Source organism: Corythoichthys intestinalis, chromosome 22 (genome assembly GCF_030265065.1).
Source record: "Corythoichthys intestinalis isolate RoL2023-P3 chromosome 22, ASM3026506v1, whole genome shotgun sequence".
Classification (NCBI taxonomy): domain Eukaryota; kingdom Metazoa; phylum Chordata; class Actinopteri; order Syngnathiformes; family Syngnathidae; genus Corythoichthys; species Corythoichthys intestinalis.
The window spans coordinates 12,448,791-12,474,243 of record NC_080416.1 but is presented as its reverse complement, the minus strand read 5'-3'; the positions used below and the strand labels follow the sequence as shown (position 1 = coordinate 12,474,243).

The window sequence follows — 25,453 nt, the reverse complement described above, 5'->3', positions numbered from 1 at the left end:
TATGTTTAAGGAGGTGGAAATATTCCCATAAATGTAGCTTTCACACTTTGTTGGACGATAAAAGCTAAATCACAGCAGGGGAGCCTCGTTTAGCACTGGAAAAAAAAAAATAACTGGTGGATTTGCTTGATAAAATCATCGTAACAATTTGCCATTACTTTTATCAAGTACATTTTACTGCTTGCAATATTAAGTTTAGTTCACAAGCAGTAAAATTTCCTTAATAAAAGTGCAAATTGTAACAATATGCATTTACTTTTATTAAGTTTTTTTTTTCTTAATAAAAGTGCAAATTGTAACCATTTGCACTTTTATTAAGGAAATTTAATAACATTTTACTGCTTGCAATATTAAGTTCAGTTCACAAGCAGTAAAATTTACTTTTAAAAAGTATGTGCAAATTGTTACAATGATTTTATCAAGTCATCCGCAGGTTTTTTTAGGCAAATTATTCGTTTATGACAAGCATTATGATGGTGATGTCACTACATTGTGCACATTCGATGCTTTTATTGCGTTTCAGACCTGTAAAGGCATTTATGATAGTGGATAATTCGGAGAAACAAGGTTTAAGACATGGAATATGATTTTATTTAGGTAATAAATGTGGCACTGTTAACTTGAGACACGCTGAAGAAGTCTTTAATAGCAGTTTGGGGGTTACATGTGACGTGTGTGCACGGGGTGGGGGGCGTTCTCGGCTGACATCCTCCAACAATACGAGAAAGAGGAGTGCACGAATCCGCGCGCCCCAGCTCGGGCTCCTTCCCTGTAATATCGGCCATTCTTAAAAAGAGGCTTTTTTCAGCCGGGGGGCTCTTGAGTGAGGGGGCGAGAGCAGGAGAACGATGGAAATCAAAGTAGGCCAGATGAGCAGACTTTTTGGATCAATCAGGCAGTCAGTCGCTTCTTTTGATTAAAGCCCAAATTGTCATTGGGCAGAGGTAATCATGTGACAGGCAACTCGCTCCACTTTCCAGCTTGTCTTCATGAATTCAATAGTTTGATAGTAGCTGGGTCCCTACACGGCCGTAATCACTGATGTAGGAAGAGCAACATTTTTTTTTCCCTTCTCTCCTTCGGACTAATTTTCGTCTTGTCGACAAATAAGGCGCGCAAACTTTCCTGGGCTCGCAGGGAGAGGAGATGAATTACGAATTCGAGCGAGAGAGCGGATTTATCAATAGTCAGCCGTCGCTTGCTGAGTGCCTGACATCTTTCCCCCCTGTCGCTGATTCATTTCAAAGTTCATCAATCAAGAGCTCGACACTGATTCCTCCTCCCTTCGAGCAGACCATCCCCAGCCTCAACCCGGGCAGCCATCCGCGCCACGGCCGCCCGAGACACAGCCCCGACGGATGCAGCCCGCTGCCCACCGCCTCTCTGCCTCCGGAGTACCCGTGGATGCGGGAGAAGAAAGCCTCCAAGCGGAACCACCTGCCCACAGCTACCGCCACTGCCGCCGCCAACAATGGACCCGTTTGCAGCTTCTCCCCCAAAGGTAAAAAAAACATTGATTATAATAGTCTTATAAATCAAGCAATGTTAAAAGTGCGAAAAGTTTGCCTAAAGTTATGCTTTGATTTATTCCCCCCGTCCCACTTTTGATGTGTGACAGTAATGAAGAGTGATGGAGCAGCATTCATTAGAACTCCACTCCCTCTTAGTGTTTACTTCCACTATTCACTCGTTTTGCGGCGCTAAAAATATTTACATTTTTTTTTTTTTTTTTTTTAAATCATACAATCACACTATCTCTGGTTCTCCCCCCGCGCAGGCTCGCCTGAAGTGGCCGAAAACGGAAGCATCAACGGCGGCTCCCGTCGACTCCGCACGGCCTACACCAACACTCAACTGCTGGAGCTGGAGAAGGAGTTCCACTTCAACAAGTATCTTTGTCGGCCTAGGAGGGTTGAGATCGCGGCTCTGCTCGACCTGACCGAGCGTCAGGTCAAAGTCTGGTTCCAGAACCGGCGGATGAAGCACAAGCGGCAGACGCAGAGTAAGGACAACCACAACGGCGACGCGGGGAAACTCGGCCCCGGCAGCGAGGACGACGACGAGGGGACCGGGTACGATCTGGAGCGGGACACCTTCTCCTTTCACGACAACAATGCGGAACCCTCACAGCAGGTCCACAATAGCGGGTCGGCGAGTTTCAGCAGCAGCAGCAATGAGAAAAATGTCAAACATTTTCTTCCCACTGTTGCGGGCTGCGCGGCAACAATGGGCCCCGGCTCGGCGGCATCCGTGCCGGACAATGGCGACAGTCCCCCAAGCCTGGATGTTTCTATACACGACTTCCAAGGCTTTTCGTCGGATTCCTGCAGCCAGCTGCAGCTCTCCGACGCGGCTTCACCGAGTTTGTCCGAATCCTTGGACAGCCCCGCGGACATTTGCGCCGACACTTTTTATTTTTTCTCCGAATCTCTGACTACAATCGACCTGCAGAATCTCAACTATTAACGCAAATCAATCCTCGGTTATTTTTTTCCCAAGCTTCTTTCACATTTTATGTATGTGCGGGACGGTAAGGAGGATTGTAACTATAGAACGAATTGATTTTTTTTTTTTGTGAGTGTGTGTGAAAATTACAAGTGTGTGTGTGTGTGTGTGAAAAATTCTACGTCATTTTTATTTTTGTATAGCTTCCAATGTCTTGACTATTTTTGTTAGAATACAATTAACTTGCTACAATCTTTTGTTTGCTGTTTGGACTCTTTTTCTATTCAAGGACTAAATATTGCTCTTTGGTTAATTCTAGGAAATTAAATAATTATGCAAATTGAACAACAGGTTGCTAATGAATATAAATAGTGGAGAGCGCGCATTTTAAATTAATGGTTTCTATTTTAAGGTTTTAAAAATTGCCCCAAACTATATTTTTTTATCATGAAACCATGGCTAAGCTCTTGACACGCTGCACGCTGCAAGCAAACAGCCGAGCCATGTTTGCCTCCAGGACCTCATAAATCACCACGTTGGCATGAATGGGACGGACATTAAAGAGAGCAATTGTGACTTAATGTTCCCAAATACAAGCCCACTTCCATTTTCGCGAGGCTTCCCCCGATATCTGGGTTTAAAGTGTCTCCACGTGTTGGGCAATGATTCATTTTTATAGGCAGCCTGTTTAAACAGGCCGGCTTGCTCTCCTGCAGCGGCTTGCACGAGTGGCGTGTCTGTGCAGCTCCGATTCAAAACACATCCTTTCTTGACGGATGAATCGTGAGGGGTTATTTTATTATCCCGACGATTATTTAGCAGGATTATTTGCTTTAACGCGTCAGGGGGAAACTATGGGGGTTCGATAGGATGATTATGAATAGCTTTGCTCTATTGCTTTTGCACTTGAGTTGACTTATGGGAATCGCTTGGCTCGATATCGGGATGTGACTTTGTGCGTCAAATCAACAACCACCGGTTGCATCGATCGATTTAATAATCCGCGGGCGAAAAAAAAATCGTTGCCTTTGTGCGTTTAAAGCAGATGTAGAGTGAAAAATGGGGGAGCCCCGCAGCAGAGTGGGTTTAAAAGCAAATCATTCCGAGACAACGCGTCTTTTCTGTGCTCATTTGCTGACACAAAGAGCACAGAGCTGCGTGGCCTGCTTCTGGCCGCCTCCGCTCACATGCGCCATTCTGACGCCCACGCATGCTCGCTGCAGATGGTGGCGAAGGGGGGAGGGGAAGAGACCAGTATTGACTTCCATTTGCTGGGTTTGAATTTATATACCAACAAATATCGCTGCCATTGGCGGCGATTGACGTCCAAACTAGTTGAACTCCCAAATGGATTGGACGTTTATTGCTTTCAAAGGCAGTCAATGAGTTAAAAATACCCACAGATTTTCCATTAGTCAAATCTGTACTGACGACACTTGGTTAGTGTGCTAAAAATCTGTAACTCACCGATTTTAGTGAAGACGTGAATCAGTTTTGGACCCAATTGTGTTGATTAAAATAAACAAACATTGTACTTATTTTTTCACATTATAACCAGCGGTAACGTTTTATACATGTACAACAACAGAAAATAAGGCGGAAAACACTCAGGTGATCTGAAGTTCCGCTCTAAGACCCCCAATCTGGCCAACTTTCAAAACTGTCCGATATGCATGTGTGATACATAATTGGAAAGCTTAAAATCTCAATTTTCTAGGAAAAGAAAAAATTTGAACAGGAGGGCATTTAAAAAAATGTAAACAGCGAAAACCCTATATCTGGAGGTGAGAGTATGAAAGAGCAGAATTAAAGACGCCATGACTTTAACGAAATATAATTGTGTATTTACCTTGTTTCGATCCAAAAACTCCATGTAGCATGTATCACTGAGTGTCAAGACACAGCTGTGAATGGCCACAGCCGGATTTTGGGGGGATTGTAGGGGTGAAACATGGTACTATAACAAGGGTCGCTATGTAGAAATCGCAGACATCAAGGAGTGGTCCAGATTTTCTTTTTCATATATTTACCCTTTTAAACATTTCCCCCCCTATTTTTCTTTGTTTGGATCGATTATCATCTAACATATCGGAGAAAAAAAAATACAATTAAGCGATCGTTATGAGGTACATATCTGTGACATTTTTACAGACACCATTTTTTTCATTGTGACGTAATTTGTTTAAAAGTTGAAAGTTTGCGAGTGAATAATCTTTTAAAGTGTTTTTTTTCTTTTCAAAGTCGTTTTTTTTTAAAACAAAATATTAGACATCAATGATTCTAAGCTAAAAATGACAGACATTTTGAATAAAAAATATAATTAATTACCTTCGTTTTATGTCTGCGTTGAAACAAAAGCGGTTGCGCGACGTCTGTAAACGGGGGTTTCCGGGGTAAAACGGGCAAATTTAAAATAGTTCGGGGGCTTAATGCGCCATGAATATGCTATGGCAACATCAAACACAACAGTTGTTTTGGCTTAAAATACAGCAGTTTCTTTTAAAGAGGAGTGCAAGAGCAGAAACTGCTTTTTCAGTCTTGTCTGTGTTTTCCGCCATAAGAATTGTTTTTGGCGGCCATTTTAATATTCATCTTAGTCTTTTGGACGAAAATACTTATTAGTCTTGGTCATATTTTAGTAGAGCTGAAACGAATACTCGAGTAACTCGAGTTTAAAAACTGATCTGAGTCATTTTATTCGCCTCGAGGAATCGTTTAATTTTGCCAGCTCTAAGCATCACGTTTTGCACGGAATACTTTTAATGCGGGACAATGCACTGACGTCACGCGCGTATAGGAAGAAGCAATAATACCTGACTGCAGCCGACAGCCGCTACAAACTGTTCCAACGTTGCTAAAAATGACGCCCGTATGATGCTACGGTGGTAGCAGGTAGCGTCTGATGCCTCTCATAGATATCACATTTATATAGAACTAGATGCGAAATGACAGACTTGGCGGCATTAGTAAACAGCCGCCATCTTAAAGCAGTAGACTTCTCAGCCCTAATAAATACTCTCCAAATGTTACTGTCCCTTGCTCACGTAACATTAGCCCTGCTAGGTTTCTATTAATTCTGACTACTGTCAATGCGTGGCTAACGTGTCTTACATAAGGCTTTATTTAATCTGTAAAAACATAGCGCTGTAGAGTGATGAGGGTTAAAATAAAAACATAATAAAGCTAACAATCAATTTTAGTACAGTAGGCAATGCTGTATGAAACACCAAGTAGCACTGGTCCCCAATGTGCTCCAATACAGCTGGTATCATACATTTATTTTGAACACTGCAAAAACTCAAAATCCAATTAGGATTTACAGTTTAGACTAAGTTGAAATTTAACTGGAATGCAAATTCAATTGAAACACATGGGAAAATCACCTAACTTTTAAACTTTTATGTGTGTAATCAAGTGTTAAGACAGTTTTAGGTAAGAAATTAAGATTTTTAATTTTTATTTTTTATATAAGATCTAAAAGTTTTTGAGTGAAAGCAGTGAATTAGTTTTTTTTTCTAGTTACATATGAGATGCAATTGTTGGCTGTTTTTAACAATGTGCAGGGTGTTCCAAAATGGTTGACCCCATTCTAAATGCCAATATCTCGGAAACTACTTGATGGATCTTATTGAAACTAAATACACTTTATGTTGAACGTCATAAGTTTTATTGGTTAAATTTACAAAGAAAAGTACAAATATTTGTTGATTCTATGACAGATTTTCATAAATGTTCAATATGAGCGCCTCCTGTGACTGCACACGTCAAGTCGGTATTCAAGCTCGTGCCAAAAATCGCTGAAATTTCTTGAAAGTTTTGGTGCCAAGTCGTAATTTGTTTTGTAGTTGGTGCCTTCTTTGCAAAATTTGTGAAGAATGCACGCTGCACTGTCTTTCGTGACTGAGTGCGGGCATACACGAAAAATGCCTTTTCTTTTGAAGTGAATGGCATTTTTTAACCTGAAAAGATAGAAATGCCAAACGTTACACCAAAAAACTTGAAATGTTTCTACACAAGTTGTGAAAATTTGAGGTCATTCCAACGAAAATTGTCAAAATTATTGGTCTACGAAATGGGGTCAAACATTTTGGAACACCCTGTACATCGAAAATGAAGGCATTGACTGAAAATGGTTATATTTTAGATGAAATGTCTTGTTTTGTCATGTATATTTATAATTGCTCTTTACCTAAAAAATTTTTTTTAAAAATCCGATTAATCGATAGAATTTTCAGTCGAATACTCGATTATCAAAATATTCGATCGCTGCAGCCCTATATTTGAGTAATTTCAAAATGCGTTTGTCTTTGTCTAGTTTTAGTTGATGAAAACTCAAATTCCGTCTAGTTTTTATTTTAGCAATTTTCAATGTTTTCGTCTATAACCTTCAAAAGTTTTTGTCCATGAATAAATAAAAGGTTTCCAACAATTTGGAATAAACATGACAGATGAGCACATAACTCCAGTCTACAGGACCATCACCATTTTTATGACGATAATCAGTGTTGTTAATAACGGCGTTATTTTTTTCAGTATTGAGTTATCTAATTCATTACTTTTCTCATCTTGGCAACGCCGTTACCGTTACTGAGGATGTAAAGGCGTGCGTTACTATTGGAGTTTTGACGCCGTTGCAAACGTGATGCTAGGTGGCTCCAATAATACCTGACTGTAGCAGATAGCCTACAAACTACGCCCACATGATGCTACGGTTGATATCACATGTATATAGAACTAGATGCGAATTGACAGACACAAGGGCGTTAGCACATGTATAGAGAACTAGATGTGAAATTATAGATTCACCGCCATCTTAAAGCAGTAGACTGCTCAGAAAGGCTGTATTGTGGCGAACCTTCCTAGCGAACCTAAGTAATTTTTTTTTCTAAAATACTCCTAAATCGGCGAAATCTTGACTTGAATCTATCTTTAAATGATGAAAGAGTTTTAAAACTTTCATATATCAAAAGTAGACAGAAGGGAGCTAATGCAATAACGGGAGCAATTTTAACAACTTTAACGGTTGATTCACAACATTAAATGACTTCCAAACATAGCGAGGGTTGCTATGTTTTTTTTTTTTTTTTGGAATGAAAAAAAAAGTAACACCAATTACTTTGCCAAGTAACTAATTACTCTTACATTCAGATAGCTGAGTTACTTACCTAATTACTTTTTGGGAGAAGTAATTTGTAACTGTAATTAATTACTTTTAAAAGTAAGATTAACAACACTGATGATAATACACTCTCAGCAGGAAAACAGCACATAATTTGGCAATTGATTATACTCACCTGCACGCCACAAACTATATGTATAATGTTTTCCAAGAGTTTAAAAAGACACCGAGTCACCGTGCTAAATGCTAAAGCGAACGCTATGCTAGCGCGAACGCTATGCTAACGATAAAAGTTAGTTTAGTGTGTGATGATCATTCAGCACAGACCTTTAAAGGCTAAAGCAACATGGCGTATCTAGCCAAGATAAGAAAGCAAAATTTACCAAGTAGCACCTGACACATATGTTTCGCAAAATAAGCCTGGAATTGGCAAATGCTTATGGTGAGTAAGCGTGCGTGCGGGGCGGGGGGGCGGTATTGGAGGCACAGCACGTCACATGAGTGACATGACCAAACACTGCTAAATGCGTTCTAACTACACATACAATAAGAAAATATCATAATTTATAACGGAAACTATGGCAAATTTTCATTTCGTTCTCGATTCGTCAGAAGACAACTGACATCCATCTCGTTGTGTTTTTGTCTCCCAAGACACCTTTTCACTGCGTCATCGTGACGTCAACGTCATGAAAAATAATTGTTTGTTGATGAAATATTTTCGTCATCAACATCGTTGACGAAAACAACACTGTTCTCGATATTGTTGGGTTACCATCCCCACCATAATGAAATAAGCAAAGTTTGAATATTCTCTACTTTTAAAAACGAGTGCCACAAAAGTTTAATGAACATAAACATAACAAATACATTTTAACTGCAGTTTGAAATTTACGTCATTTCAAATGAATCAATAGAGAACTGACTCATTGCAATGATAGATCGATTTTGACTCAACAAATAATTGACAATACATTCGCTAAATAGTTTAAATTTGACCTAAAAATTGTGTTACTCTCAAATATGAGACAGAAATTTGACCAAACACCAATTACAATATCAGTGGCAATGATATAATCCGATTTTTTTTTTAACAACTGAACTGTTTTTAGTCTAGATCAGGGGTCAGCAACCTGTGGCTCTAGAGCCCAATGTGGCTTTTTAGCGCTGCCCAAGTGGCTCTCTTTAGCTTTTTCAAAAATGTTTGACAATGTAAAAAGATGGGGGAGGGAAATTTATTTTTTGTTTCAATATGGTTTCTGTCAGAGGACAAACATGACACATTCTAATTCTTTAATATTGTAATGAAGTTAAACTTGAGGCGTCGTCGTACGACACAGTTGTCACGTGGTGCGTCGTTGTCTAAAGGATGGAAATTAAATATTTAATCATGAAGGCTCATTATATATTTGTAGCCAACTTAGTCATTTGATAGTAGGCTAATATTGTTAATATAGATACATACAGTATGTGTTGCCTTTATTATAATTCATTAAAAGCCTCATTATAGCATATATAGCATTATAGCATATAAGTGTCATTGTAAGTCTTTTAATTTTTTGCGGCTTCAGAAATTTTGTATAAAAATCATTTGATTACCGTAAGTTCTGGGCCATTGGCCGCACCTGACCATAAGCCACCACCCACCAAATTTGACACAAAAAGGGCATTGGTTCATAGATAAGCCGCACTGGACTATAAGACGCAGCTGTCCTCACTGTATTATGGGATATTTACACTAAGATATTAACCGGTAACACTTTATTTGACAGTGGCATCATAAGACAAGATAAACCATAATTTTCACCACAGTCAACCTCTGCTGCCATCTGCTGTCAACACTGTTGTCGTCCAACATGCCTCCCAGCATGTATTGCAGCGCTAGAGATTCATGTTCTGTGCTAATTATTTCTTCAGTTACTGTTCCACTTGTTTCATTAATTGCTAGTTATGGTATTTGGAAACACTTTATTTGACAGTTGCGCCATAACACTGTCATAAGACCATCATAATTAGGACATGACACTACCATTAATACCGTTAATGAATGCTTATGACAGAGGTCATCTTGTGTCATCCGGCAAATTATCTCACTTTTGAATGGATGTAAAAGATCTGAGCTGGACATAAATGGAGTTAGTGACATAATTTGCCGGATGACACTTGATTACATCTGTCATAAGCATTCATTTATGCCCATGATAGTGTCATGCCATTATCATGACTGTCTTATGGCAGTCTTTTGACGGCGCTGTCAAATAAAGTGTTACCTATTAACCCAAATAAATCAACAAATAAGCCGCATTAGACTATAAGCCGCAGGATTCAAAATGAGGGGAAAAAAGTAGTGGCTTATAGTCCGAAAATTACGGTATTTCATTTTCACTATAGTTACTTTGACCCAAATTGCAGAATAAATAATTTTGGGGGGAGGGGTCAAATTAACCCCGATTGTAGTTGGTCTCTTTCTAACCTAAACAGTGGTTTGTTGAATCCAACTGTTTTTACTGAATCGATATAGAGGTCACAATTGACGTTCATTAGCATAATGCAATGCTATGTAAGTCATTTGAGGTGCATATAGTCCAATCACAATTATCCATATGCAACTATGTTCAAGCCTATACTTCTATTTTGCCGTTTTATACATTATTACATAATTATATGTCATTATTTGTGGAGTTTACATTTAGCAAATTGTGTTGGCAGAAAAATATCCATAAATTATAAGTGTATTTCCACATTTAACCACTAACGGCGCTGATTCCTCCATCTTCCCCCTCCTTAGATTTTCTTTTGACCCCCTCCCCTCCCTCCTCAGTAAAGAGGTTGCCCTCCAGTGTGCTCCCACTTACTCACTCACTCCCACTCACTCACTCCTCCTCTCTTCCCACGGCAGCACCATCTCGTCAAGCCTTCATTTATTTCCCCAGCAGCTTTATTTGATGAACTTTTCAACACCGCGGGCCACGCATTATCACATCATTTGATCACTGCATAATGAATACATACAGCATGTAAGTTGAGTCGGAGATGACCCTGAGAGGGAAATGAATTAATAGCACATTCTATTAGTATCTCGCCGTTTCCTTCACCTTCCAGCAATTCAGATAAGTTGATGAACGTGAGGATAGAGTTAGAGAAAAAACACATTATCCTCCATTGGTTTCTTTTGAGGGTCAATGGAGTGAAACATTTGCCCTCTGTGCCCCGCTGTGACAATATTTGCTGAGTAAATCCCAGGCAGTGTTAAAGCGTGAAACATTTGGCATCGGAATGGGACACTGATAGCCTCTGGCATTGACACACGAGAAAACACTTCCTAATGACACAATTGAATGCAATAATGTACCTGCAGCGGTTGGACTTCTATCCAGAGCTTCACAAGCTGCTGTCTTCGCTCCCGGTGCCTGCGGCGTCGTCTGCCGCCCGGCGTCGTTGTTTGCTCGGCCGATGCATGCGTGCGCGTCACCTTGATCGACGAGCGGCTGGAATTTAAATAGCCACTCAAACAGCGATCTGTCAGCGGCTGAGAGGATAAGCTCAAGTGTCTGAGTGGCTGACCCCAAGCCACGTGACCACACCCGTTCATTGACACCCTCCTCCCGATATGTATAGGTAAAATGTTGGCACGGTCACTCGGGGTAAGAGAGGAGAGATCAGAGGCGCTCCCCGCAGGGTCCAATATGCCACAATGAGCACTTTCTTAGATTATTCGGTCATGAGCAGCGAGGGTGGGTCGTGTTCGGTCAGAGCTTTCCACCCAGATCACGGGATTACAACTTTCCAGTCGTGCGCCGTCACGGTTAACAACTGCGGCGCGGATGAGCGCTTCATGGCGAGCAGGGCTTCCCCGGATGACCAGCACCAGCCGGGTTCGTATCAGCCCACCGCGGCGGCTGCGGCGACGGGGAACCTGCAGGGTCTCGCTTATGGCGCACACCCGGCCTGCGGCTCGGGCTACGGTGCGCAAACTTTCTGCGCTTCTTACAACCATTACGCGCTCAATCAGGAAGTAGACGCAGCCGCGGGGTTTCCCCTCGTGTACTCGGGGAACCTTTCCACCTCCGTGGTGCAGGCGCACCATCGCCAGGGTTACAGTGCGGCCGCCCCGCTGGGTCACTTGCAGTATGGCCACCCTGCCTACGGAGGCGGACACGAGCAGACCACCCCCTTCCCGGGGTGTTCGAACCCTCTGTCCCCGTTACACGCAGCTCACCTGGAGGGCTGCTGCTCCCCTCTGTCTGAGGGGGCCTCTAACGCGCAGACCTTCGACTGGATGAAAGTCAAGAGGAATCCACCTAAAACAGGTCCGTCTATTATCCATCTCATCATCAGCCAATAAGTGACTATAGGATAAAATGCTGTATAAAGTTGTTTCTATATATGTACATGAAATTTTTAGGGTTGGGGGGCCAACTCTTCCTTAGTAAGATAGCATTCAGAGGAAAAATAATCACAATTTCATTAAATATTGATATCTACAAGAGCTGTTTAGCTCTCATTTGGTGTTTTGGAGCACAGCCACTAAACAAAGCAAAATACAGTATCAATCTTAGTTTATTTTTAACCTAAATATCAGGTCAAAAATGGACCAACTACCATCTGGGTTAAAGTTGAACAACACTATTTTTTAAATTTCTTTCATGCATTGGGTCACTATAACCAAACATGGGTCAAAATAACCCAAGTGGCATGCACAGTAATGACACAAACTATCAATTGACAATATTAATCAGAAACTGCTGCTTTTGCAGTTTTGTGACAATGTGCTGTAAGTGCTCGACACCAACAATAAGACCAATAAAAACTTTAAAGCTTCAAAGCATTTAATGTTACGTGAACAACAGGGCAACATATGCAATTCTTCTACAATGCTGGATGTCAATTTAGTGCAAAATGTAAACAACTTTAATCTCAGTACACCTTAAGATATAAACATGAGCACAAAATTTGAGCTTTTTGTACATGTTCTTCTAGGGCGGTCAGGCGAGTATGGCTACGGAAGTCCACCTAACACGGTGCGAACCAACTTCACCACCAAGCAGCTAACAGAGCTGGAGAAAGAGTTCCACTTCAACAAGTACCTGACCCGAGCAAGGCGCGTGGAGATTGCCGCCACCCTGCAGCTGAATGAGACTCAGGTGAAAATCTGGTTCCAGAACCGCAGGATGAAGCAGAAGAAGCGGGAGAAGGAGGGTTTGCTTCCGGTCAAGGCCGTGACCTCCGACCCCGGGAAGCGCCCGCCGGATAAAACGGACGACGTGGCGTCGGACAAGTCGCTTTCGGCTCCTTCGACGCCATCGCCGCCTTTGTCCAGCGTTTCGTCCAACGGAGCCGACGCGTACTAAACTCCTGCTTCACCAAATTGACATTTTGGAGGAACTTGTGCACTTTTTGGACATGGAGGCAAAATTTGTCTTTTCTATCGTGCATTGTTGTCTTAAACCATTAGTTGTCCAGAAAATGTGCAGTTCACAGTGGACCCCCTGCATAATCGCGGATTTCCCCACCTCTGATATATATTTTCAAAATTTTCTTTTAATTTCATATTTTCTCAGAAAAAAACGAGCAGCAACTTACTAGTGTCTCCTGATCAAGGCTTATTAACGCTTTTTTTAGGTTTGAAAAAAAGTTTTTTTTAAATCATCAATTAGTTCTAATGATCAATAATTCGCTGATTTTTGCCATTTGCAATTTGGCTTGGTCCCAATCCACGCGAATAACGGGGGTCCACTTCTTTTACCTCAAACTGTGCTTCAAGCCAAACAATCATAATCCCCATTTTGGTGTGAATGTTACGCGTGCGAGTTGCATGGTGGGGTCAAGTGTTATTATTACTGAGTTTTATCAGTTGAACCTGTCACGTGATGCAGGCTTCTTATGTATTTAATCGATACCTCAAACGTTTACGGGTCAATTATTAAAGTGAGATCTTTAAAGCGCGTGCTGGTGGTTTTTACTGCACCGTGACTTCATATTTGTGATTTTGCATGCGAGGCATAATTAAAATTTGGATTAATTTGCCCTTTAAAAAAAAAAAAAAAGACGTGTTTTCTTCTGGTATCCGCCCTTCGTTTTTGGGGGTAATTGTTTTAATTCCTGGTGTGCAGCATGCGAGTCCACCCTCCATAAAAGGGCAAAAAGAAGCATGATTAATGATCGCAGTGCACCTGAAGCTGCAGGATCACCTGCGGGATTTTGCTCGCTTGGAGCTGTGGAGACGTGCTGAGGCATAAACAAGAAAGACTGCATGTGAGTTGCACAGCATTCAGCTATTTTTTAAAACATGTGTTCTTTTTCCAAATTGTTTTGGAAGTAGTTAATATTTACGATCCACTTCGCGTAGTTGTATAATTATTACTATGTGGAAAATTGTGATGTTGTGGCTTGTAATTCGAATAATAATTGTCTATTTTAATGCTTCGTAAAAAGTTGAATGAATGCGTTTTTTTTAGTTGCGTATTTGATGGAGCCACGTGCATCTAAACATGAATTTTAAAGAGTTAAACTTAAGCTTACTGCCTTTTAATGCATTTATAATTCAGATTTGCATTTTCTAAAACAATGTTTATTAATTTGGTACCTTGGTGTTTTTCATTAATTTAAAAACGAACGAATTAAGTTGTTTGCATTAATTTTGCTATTTTCAAGAAGTCGAATTACATTTGGAAAACTGTTTTTAAATGAAGGTTATAACATTTAAATGTCACACGGAGAGTAATAGGGATTCTTTGCAAACTACTCGTTGCATATAAACTTTTATATAATTAATTTGCTCAAATTTCAAGTTTAATTTTGCAAAAAAAATAATAATAAATAAACCTACAAAGAAAAATAGGCCACGGAATCATTGAAATAAAATTAAATAGAGGACGAAACAAAGTTTAAAAAAAATAAAAATAAATCAACATTGAGCTTGCAAAGTCGAAGAAGTGAACTAACAACGCAGCTGACCCCCCAAAAAGAAAGCCTCGGGTCAAACCGCGGTCACACTTTGAGTTTGTTGTCACAGCACACACACGCACAGGCCCAAACAACAGCACTGGTCAAACAAGCACCTGAACAACAAGTCCCATGCAGTCCAGCAACGAAGACCTGTTTGAGCAAAACAGCGCAGCAAACATCACGCAGGATGCGACCTAAAGTCAAAATTCTTTGAGTTGGACTTTTAGAAAATGAGCGATGCAGCCGATGGTTCCCATTAGGGACCGCGAATAAACAGACGGACGATGACAGATGAAACCTTAAAGCCTGAGAGGACGATTGATTAAAGGTTGACTTGGAACGAAAAGACTTAAAAGACAAATCGTTGATGTGGTTTCAACTCCAACATTTGAGAATGTATCACAATTTTTTTGGACACAGATTTAGATTGCGGCCGAGGTGTCGACAAAGATTTATTCGGAGAAATAAATACAGTCAAGTTCTTTATTTGAATTCGTTTAAAACATAAAATGGTATTTCATGATATTAAAAACGAATACTGCCAATTAATTTTTTTTAATTTCTAATCTTTCTAAATAAAAGATGAGAGCCAAAAATCTATGAAAAGCAAAATGTCACTATATTCCTACAATAATCGTTTCCATTTCAAAACATTTTCTTCACTTATTTTTTCGAATGGAATTTTCACTTGAAATTTTTCCTGCGGCCATTTGATTAGGTACACCTGCACAAACTCGGGATTTGTTGGAAAAAAAACATACACTGCTGGCCAAAAGTATTGGCACCCCTGCCATTCTGTCAGATAATGCACAATTTCTCCCAGAAAATGATTGCAATTACAAATGCTTTGAGAATAATATCTTCATTTATTTTGCTTGCAATGAAAAAACACAAAAGAAAAAGAAAAAAAAAAAGGCACTATCATATTACACAAAACTCCAAAAATGGGCCGGAAAAAAGTATTGGCACTTTCAGCGTAATACTTTGTGGCGAACCCTTTAGACAAAATAACTGCGAACAACCGCTTCCGGTATTCATCAATGAGTTTCTTACAATGCTCTGCTGGAATTTTAGACCATTCTTCTTTGGCCAACTCCTCCAGGTCTCTGAGATTTGAAGGTAGCCTACTCCAAACTGACATTTTCAGATCTCTCCAAAGGTGTTCTATGGGATTCAGGTCTGGACTCCTTGCTGGCCACTTTAGAAGTCTCCAGTGCTCTCTATATAACTATTTTCTAGTGCTTTTTGAAGTGTGTTTTGGGTCATTGTCCTGCTGTAAGACCCATAACCTCTGAGGGAGACCCAGCTTTCTCACACTGGGCCCTACATTATGCTGCAAAATTTGTTGGTAGTCTTCAGACTTCATAATGCCATGCACACAGTCAAGCAGTCCAGTGCCAGAGGCAGCAAAGCAACCCCAAAACATCAGGGAACCTCCGCCATGTTTGACTGTAGGGACCGTGTTTCTTTGAAGGCTTCGTTTTTTCATGTAAACTCTATGTTGATGCCCAAAAAGCTTTACTTTGGTCTCATCTGAGCAGAGGACGTTCTTCCATAACGTTTTTGGCTTTCTCAGGTAAGTTTTGGCGAACTCCAGCCTGGCTTTTTTTTATGTCTCTGGTTCAGAAGTGGGCTCTTCCTGGGTATTCTACCATAGAGTCCCTTTTCATTCAGACGCTGACGGATAGTAGGTTGATAATGTTCTACCCTGGGACTGCAGGACAGCTTGAACGTATTTGGATCTTAGCCGAGGATCTTTATCCACCATTCGCACAATCTTTCGTTGAAATCTCTCGTCAATTTTTTCTTTCGGTCCACAACTAGGGAGGTTAGCCAGAGTGCCATGTGCTTTATACTTATTGATGACACTGCACATGGTAGACACAGGAACATTCAGGTCTTTGGAGATGGACTTGTCGCCTTGAGATTGGCCATGCTTCCTTACAATTTTGCTTCTCAAGTCCTCAGACAGTTCTTTGGTCTTCTTTCTTTTCTTCATGCTCAATGTGGTACACACAAGGACACTGGTTGAGTCAACTTTAATCCATTTTAACTGGCTGAGTGTGATTTAGTTATCGCCACTACCTGTCATGTGCCACATGTAAGTAACAGGTGCTGTTTATTACACAAATTACCGAAGCATCACATGATTTTTCAAAGGGCGCCAATACTTTTTTCCGGCCCATTTTAGGAGTTTTGTGTAAAATGATAATTATTTTTTCCCCCCATTCTCTTTTGTGTTTTTTTTTTTCATTGCAACCAAAATAAATGAAGATATTACTACCAAAGCATTTGTAATTGCAATCATTTTATCGGAGAAATTGAGCATTATCTGACAGAATTGCAGCGGTGCCAATACTTTTGGTCAGCTGTGTACAAGATTATTATTTGGTGTTCGATATGGTTGTAAGTAATATTGTGTGTTGGTCCTTATTTAACACAACGTGATTGGTAAATTAAGAGGGTGTGCAGACTTGTGCAATACCATTTTTGTTACTTCTTTTTCGGTCTTTCTATTGAAAGATTATTATTTTACACATTATGCTTAGCTCTTTGCAAAGGTCGGTAGAGTAGCCAAAAAATTTACTCAAATAAGAGTAGCGTTACATCAAAATAAAATTACTCAAGTAAGAGTAAAAGTAGTCATCCAAAAAAATGAAATCAAGTACAAGTAACAAGGTATCCAGTAAAAAGAATACTCAAGTAATGAGTAACATTTTGAGTGTGTTTTTTTTTTTTTAAACAATGGTATTTTTTTTCTCTCAGCACAAACTTATCTGTATGAACTGTTGTTATAATGGTACTGTATAGTAACCAATTACATAACCACATTAAGCCAAACACATTTTTAAAAATTATTAAAGAGAAAAAAAACAGTAATGAAGCATTATTTGTCCAAAGAGCATGAGTGCCCTGCCCTCTAGTGGAGAAAATAGTTCCTAGTTTGAATCATGAATATTGTAGTTTCTTCATAGTTACTATCAGGAAATTAAAATGATCATATCTCCGACTTTCCGTGGTCAATTTCTGCCAAATAAAAACTTGGAGAGAGTTTTAATTCCGTGCTTTCGATTCATGTTGAGGGCAGTGCTCCATGTCAAATACTTTATTTGTTACAGTGCTTTAAAGTCGCCTTGCGTGATCATAGAACGGCAAGCTTGCGTCTGATTGGTGTAATGGAGTCATGTGATTATTGTTGTGACGTCTCATTGGTGAAATTAGTGGCGCTACTCTTGGCAATAGCATCGCTAGCAAAAAAAAAAAAAAAAAACGTTACTCAAGTAAATCTAACTAATACATGTGACGTGTTACTACCCACCTCTGCCTTTTTTCCACTTTGGCTGATTTGACCCCCAAAATGGAGTTATCCATATTTGGGTTAAAATAACCTGAAGGTCCCTTTTTACCCCTGCTTTAGAATGTAGCACCAGCAAGCATTACACTCAAGCAAAACATTTTGTTTGTGTTAGATAAACCATATTAAAAAAGGACAAAATATCAGTTGGGTTAATTTGAGCCAAACCCAAATTGAGTTGTGCGCATTTTGAGATTCAGGAATGCAAGAATTTTTCAAAATACTTTGCTATGATGTTACAAGTCACAACGGCGTGCAGATCTTTTCTATTGCACTATGTCTATATGACAGAAAACACAGACAAGGCTGAAAAAGCAGTTTCAAATGTCAATCATTTTTAGCTTAGAATCATTAATTGATGTCTAATATTTAGTAAAAAAAAAAAAAAAAAAAAAAATTGAAAAAATTTTCACTCGCATATTTTAAACTTTTAAACAAATTACGTCATAATGAAAATAATAGTGTCTGTAAATAGGTCACGGAGATCTACCTCATAACTATCACTTAATTGCATTTTTTTTTTTGTTACTGTCGCATTTCCCCTGACATTTTAGATGATAAATAATTGATTCAAACATATAAAAATGGAAAGAATTTTTTTTTTAAAAAAAGGGTAACCATTAGAAAAAGAAAATCTCGACCATTCCTTGATGTCTGCGATTTCTGCATTGCGACCCCTGTTATATTACCGTGTTTCACCCATAAAATACCCAAAAAGTTTGGCTGTGGCCGTTCACAGATGTGTCTTGACACTTGCTGGGACATGCTACACGGAGTTTTTGGATCCTAACAAGGTAAGTACGTGATAATTTCTCGTTAAAAAAAAAAAAAAATTGAAATGCCCCTCTGTTCAACATTTTTCTTCCCTCAGAAAATTGCTATTTTAAGCTTTCCAATGATGTATCACACATGCATAAAGGACAATTAGGATATTTGGCCAAATTGGGGGTCTCAGAGCGGAACTTCAAGTCACCTGGGTGTTTTCCGCTATATGTGTTATATTTTTATATCTATTTGCACTGATGCAAAGTTTTTGCTGTGAATCGGCAGCAGATGACCAACAAAAACAAGAAGACAGAAGTCAGTCATCATGCTCGTCGAGGTATCGGCACACGCGCGCTCATTGACGACTTGTGTTGTGATTGGCATCCAAAATGAATTCGTCCATCGACAGACGTGTGTCTCGGTGTGCCGATAATGCCGGCGAGCCTATAGAGCGATTGACAGTATGATGGAGGGACAGACGGAAGAGAAGGTGACGACAACGACGTCACGTGTCTGCTAGCTTGTTTGGCTTGCAGGACACTTTATTAGGTACGGCTTCAAATTTTGTGTCGGAGTTCGATGACAATGGTGAAGTATGAAAAAATGAGTTAATCCACAACTCACCTTGCGGTTCTTCCTGAGCTAGATCCTCCCCGTCAAGCGGTCCCCCTCGGCCCGCCGCGACCACACAAAGCCATGTGAGTGTAGGGGCCGCTTTATTATCAAGTTTGAGGCCCGGAGGATCTCGCTCTTCATCCATCACTCGCGCCCCGACCTTGGCGTGACCCCAACGTGGCAGCCAATGAGGCGCCCTCTTCGCTCTCCACACTTATCGGGCCCACGCATCCACATAGAAGGGGATCGGGTGACACTGAACGGAGGCTGGACGCTCTTTGTGTTGCCCGTCGCTTTTTTTGCCTTCTTTGTGTTTACATGACTAATGTGAGCAACAGCACCTGACAAACAGGCCGTTCATCCTGTCTTCTCGGGCTCGTGCCCCCCCGAGGAAAAGCCGTGCCGGTCACAATACAAAACAGTAGCACCGCGTTCCATCCATCTCCATACGAGTCTATTGTGAGCGGAGGACGTGTCAAAAATGAGGAAAATGTTACAGAGAAGAAGCTATTCAAGCAAAGGGGGAACATAATGCTGAGAAATGGAGCACATGGTTTCCTAAGATGCCACTTTATGAAGTACAAAAAGACACCGTCCCCTATAGAATTGAGGAGAATAGCGACACGGCTTTCTTTGGTTGACTTATTTAAATTATTGGCTGCCATTGATGGCGCGAGAATCGCTGCCAGCCCTCCTAGTCCAAATGGATTGGACGTCTATCACTGTCAATGGCATTGAATCAATGAACATTTCATATGCTCTATTTCACCTGGAAAAAGAACTAAATGAATGAGTCTCTCTCAACATAATGCATCCAAAGCTTGTCAGTCAAGCGAGGCCTTGCCATTGAAGCAATGCAAACAAACAAATGGGTGGGATTAATGTTGCCGGGGCAACTTGGCAAACTATCTAGGTGCAAAGTTTCCGTTTTGTCAGGGTGAGATTGTGGGTTGCTTCACCGTTATGCGTTTTATCAACTGAAGTGTCATGGTCTAATTCATAGCTTAAGAGTTGCAGAAGTTCATGACATCTCACCTTGAATACCTGCATGTGAGAGATTAATGTGTGACACGATATCGTAATCAGTAAAACAAATAAACGGTTTTATATCAAAGCAACCAAAGGATGCACTTACTACAACTCAGGAGTTTAATAAATGACCAGGAAAATCGGAAACAAAAAACATTTTAGTATGAATTTCAGGCTAATATTGAAAACTTTATTAGCATTTATTTGACTAGTATGCTATTTAGTTGTACCGCACTCACTACCATGATTTTCCCACTATAAGGCGCCACCCACCAAATTTGCCTCGAAAACGGCATTTGGACTATAAACCGCAGCTGTCCTCACTGTATTATGAGATATTTACTAAAGTTGCACCGATACCGATACCAGTATCGGCAGCGGGCGCCGATCCGGCTCGAATTGGTGGTATCGGTATCGACGAGTACCAACATTTAGGGCGCCGATACCATCTATTGGCATCTCTTGAACGCAAATGTACTGTCCTCCCCACGTGAGCTAATTTCCCAAATCCCGATGCATGACATCTGTATGTCTTTGTCTTGAAATTACCAAACGATATAAACATCCTTCGTCTTCAATATTAAGGATGTTTACCACAACGGGTATCCGCGATGTTACGCTACTCATCTAACATGGCATTCACAAACGATTAGCATGCGTGAGCTAGCGCCTGCTGTTGCAACGACGATGGGATCAGAAACGTTAAGACCGTGGGAGACTAAGCAAACTCATGGTTTCATGATGAACAATGAGTGGCAAATTAAGAGCGCCGTACTTCAAACTCGTCCCGTTTATGAAAGTCGATTGTCATTTGCTGGTGTTGTGCAGTAATGAGCAGAAGTGACTTCTGTGGCCAGAAAACACTCAAGCGCGCACACTAAATATCATCAAATAGCAACCTAGATGTCCCTCTGTTAGATCCCATGCCAACCCTCTCGCGCACACACTAGATATCATCAAATAGCAACCTAGATGTGCTACATTAGATCCCATCTCATTAGCTGCGTGAGCCCAGAGCGATGCGTAGTCCATATACTACATTGATGAATTAGAAACCGCCATGACTGAATGGAAGTTAAGCAGGCCAAATCAATCCATACCAGTGACTGTAGATAATGCTGCAAATACTGTTAATTCGGTACATGACACAGATGGACTCAGACCACAAATAGGATGTTTTGCTTATATGGTAAATATAACTGCTAAGAGAGCTGCACCAATCAAAAGTGTGCCCCACTTTACAAACAGTAAAGATTGTTCTCAGCACTTTTATACAAAATAGCTTCAGATCAGTAAGAAGTAAGCACATAAATATTATGCACTAAAATGCTTGTTTATATGATGGCACTGTTATTTTTGCTTGTTAGAAAATAAAAAAAAAAACATTAAAAAAAAAAAAAATAATAATAACAGTTGTATTTTCTGTTTCAGAGCATTAAATGTATTGAATTGTATCGAAAATCGTACCGAACCGTGACTCAACTGTATTGTTGCATTCCTTATACGTACATACACATATATATGTATATGTATGTATATATGTGTGTGTATTTTTTTTTTTTTGCAAACAGAGTGGTATCGGAATGGTATCGGTATCGGCCGATACTGTACAGCCAGGTATTGGTATCGGCCCGAAAAATTGTATCGGTGCAACACTAATCTATACACCAAAAGATATTAACTGGTAACATTTTATTTGACAGCAGCATCAAACGACTGTCATAAGACCAAATTAACCACTGTAAAGCTTTGAACCAATTGGCTGCAAAGCTTCATTTCCAAAGGAAAGACCCAGATAATGTTATTCTGCAACTTTATTCTTCTTCTTATTAAACATTTTATTCCTCGCGTTTTTTTGGCGCGCCGCGAAGCCCGAACAGTTTGACCGATCGGCACCGTTCAAGTATTAAAACGACCGAAAAATTAGTGCGACGATGGCTTTTTTTTTGAAGGGCCCTGAAATATTTTCTGTTTGCCCATTAACGTGGGTTTTTAAAAAAATTTATTATTGAGTGATCAGCACTTTTTTTGTGTGTTTCTTCGGCGCGCCGTGCAGCCCGAACCATTTATACTTAACCCCCAGAGTTAAACTCTCAAAGGGAAAAACAACACTTTCAACATGTCCATCCCAGCGGAAAGAATCTTGTTAATACACTGAAAAAAATACAATGTTATTTTTCTGATGTCTAGTAGTGGTAAAAAGTGTATATAAAATACTGACTTTTATCAACGCCAGTACTATTTTAGATGACCAAATACGCTATATTGCCCAACCTTTTCCTCTGACATCATTAATACCAATATCATTTATACCAAGTGTAGTAGATATTTGACAGCAATTTATACATACTGTACAGTACATTAGTAGTGTAACTATAATTAATTGGTTAAGAAACAATAGAGAGTAATGTACAGGCCAGGTTGAAAAAATAGATTACGATTTGTGTCCTGGTTTGGTCTGAAACGGAATTTGATCGTTATTTCTCACAATATAAATTCGTATTTTCATTAAATACAAAAGATTATCAGTAAGATTAGATAAAGTATTTCAGAAATAAGAGATTTTTGCCTTTAAGAATCTTAAATGTTGAGGATTTGAACAACTGTAAATGAAAAATATCTTGAAACCAGTGTTGTTTTTGTTCTCCGTCTTTTGGACCGAAATGCTTATTAGTCTTAGTCATATTTTAGTCGTTTCAAAATGTGTTCATCTTCATCCAGTTTTGGTCAATGAAAACTCAAATTTTCTATAGTTTCAGTTGACGATTACTCAAAACGTTTTCGTCTATAAACTGCAAAAGTTTAAGTCCATGAATAAAAAAAAGGTTTCTAACAAATAGTGACCATTGACAGACGAGCACATAAATGTAGCGTCTACAACTTCGTGATGATAATACACACTCAGCAGGAAAACGGTACATTATTTTCAATTAATCAAACTCACTTTAACGCCACAAACTACATGTACTAAGTGTTTTAGACTGTGTTAAAGGAGTTTAATATGACACTCACCACGCAAAATGCTAATGCTGACACATCCACAATGCTAACAGGAACGCCATGCTAACGCTACAATTTACATTTAGTGTGTGATCACTCAGCTCAGATCTTTAAAGCTTAAAGAAACATAACATATCTAGCTAAGATAAGAAAACAAAACATACCAAGCAGTACATGACACCTGTTTCTAGGGCTGCAGCTATAAATTATAGTAGTTGATTAATCGATGAACTAGTTAATTCAAATAATCGAGTATTCGGATAAGGAACATTAAAAATTAAAATATCTGACTGAGCCTCAAACGGTATAAAAAAAAAAAAGAGGATCTAAGTACATCAAAAGAACAATTAGCTAGCTTACATAGCAAAAGTCCGCTAGCTTAAATGCTATAAAATGTGAACATTTTTTTACAATGCTCCTAACAAATGGTTCAAACACATATTTCCACCAAAAATGGCTAAATATACCGATAAACAAAGTTATGAATCCATTAAAAAAAATTGAGTCAAACAAAATCTTATGTTGGTCTTAACAGGAAGCACCTGAATTCAGCCATGTGAAATGAGTTATGTCAAATTCACTCTTGCCACCAAAGGGCAGTCTATCCACCCAATAAAACTAAATGCAAACACTTTCAAAACAAACCATTACAACGCCACTTTAATTAAACGAATATTCAAATATTCTAATCGAAATGCTCGAGTTAATCGATTAATTGTTGCAGCACTACATGTTTCACAAATGGAGCCTGGTGTGGACACATGCTTACTAATCAGCCGGTGAGTAAGCGTGTTTGTGGGGCGGAGGGTGGAGGCGCAGAACGTCACATGAGTGACAAGACCAAACATTGCTAAGATGCGTGCTAACTACACATACGATTAGAAAATGTCACACATTGTGAACTTATGACAGCTATATGGCCAATTTTCATCTTGTTCTCGTCTTGTCAGACGAAAATTTGCATCCATCTCGTTGTTTTAGTCTCCCAAGGCATGTTTTTAGCCCGTCATTGTGATGAAAAAATTGTTCATTGAAGAAATATTTCGTCATCGTTGACGAAAACAACAGCTTGAAACCCATTGTTAAAATGCTTTGGTACAATAGTGACACATTTTTCCAATTATATTTTATAGAGTTAATGATTTATCTTGCACAACCCATCAAACATCATCCAACAATTCCTTGGCAGACACTTGACATTGCTCTTCCTTCCATTATATTTTGCGTTTATTTTCGACTGTTAAACACATACAGCTGAACCACGCGTCTACCTTTAAACTGCAAAGCCAGCAGCACTCTTGTCAATAACGCTCTGCCGCCCCAGCCAAGACTTTGATATGAAGGACCCGAGGCTTTGTTCTCCTGTCGGATCAAGTCGCACGTGTTGCCACATCGCCTCCAGGTCATAATTGCTCACACACACACACAAAAACGACAGTGCTACTGTGGCACTGAAACAAAAACGGCCTAAGGTGGAAAACAGGTTAAGATTAAATGTCTTCACGTTTGATGCATTTAGGATGTTTTAAAAAACCACCTGCCTGGAAACCCAATTTTCAGTGAATGATCATGTTTCAGTGCCATTGACGGCGGTAGACATCCATTCTAGTCGAACTGGGAGAGCTCGCTACCAACCCTCCCAGTACAAATGTCCTACAGTCTGTTTCAGTTATTCGCAGTCGGTCGCAGTTAGTCAACACATTCAGCGATCCAACGCCGGATTTAGGTCGAAAAAGTACGAACGCTGTACCACATAAAAACAGGAAGGATTGTCTCAGGAGTGATTTATTCGAGGATTCAAGGTAATTATTATATTTTTTGTACTATGCATGCATTTTGAAATGTGAAAAAGATCAACGGCAGATGTTAGCCGCTACAGCACAGGTGTCAAACCGATTCCAGAAAGGGCCAAGTGGGTGCAGGTTTGCTTTCCAACCAATGAAGAGGACACCTTTTCACCAATCAGATCTTTTACATGTGTAATCATTGAAACTTTGTCAGGTGCTGCTTGTTTCAGTAGGAAGTTCATTGGTTAAACTCTCTGCACGGTATCGGTTGGAACAAAATCCAGCACCCACTTGGCCCTTTCTGGAATCAGTTTGACACCTGTGCGCTACAGCATTGGCATTATACTCGCAATATTTACGTAAAATAATGGTTAACTGCACGTTTTTGTT

At 39.8% G+C, this 25,453-nt stretch overlaps 2 protein-coding genes and 1 long non-coding RNA gene across 4 annotated transcripts in view; all 3 read left to right on the top strand.

The window, feature by feature from the left end:
• Positions 1-306: 306 nt before the first annotated feature.
• Positions 307-2,656, top strand: hoxa2b (homeobox A2b). Its single transcript, XM_057827410.1, has 2 exons — positions 307-1,501; positions 1,778-2,656. The coding sequence occupies exons 1-2, from the start codon at positions 1,147-1,149 to the stop codon at positions 2,464-2,466; spliced, it is 1,044 nt and encodes a 347-aa protein (XP_057683393.1). The 5' UTR covers positions 307-1,146; the 3' UTR covers positions 2,467-2,656.
• An 8,531-nt stretch (positions 2,657-11,187) lies between these two features.
• On the top strand, positions 11,188-12,915 carry hoxa1a (homeobox A1a). Its single transcript, XM_057828087.1, is given in 3 exon segments — positions 11,188-11,239; positions 11,242-11,874; positions 12,545-12,915. Coding segments are annotated over 3 exon segments (1,056 nt in total).
• Positions 12,916-13,705: 790 nt separating this feature from the next.
• The window catches only part of LOC130910713 (uncharacterized), a 28,566-nt gene continuing 16,818 nt past the window's right edge, over positions 13,706-25,453 (top strand). The window contains exon 1 of one of the 2 annotated variants that reach the window (XR_009061897.1): positions 13,706-13,819. This is a non-coding gene — a long non-coding RNA (uncharacterized LOC130910713). The remainder of the gene's footprint in view (positions 13,820-25,453) is intronic. The other variant, XR_009061898.1, reaches the window with a different exon arrangement.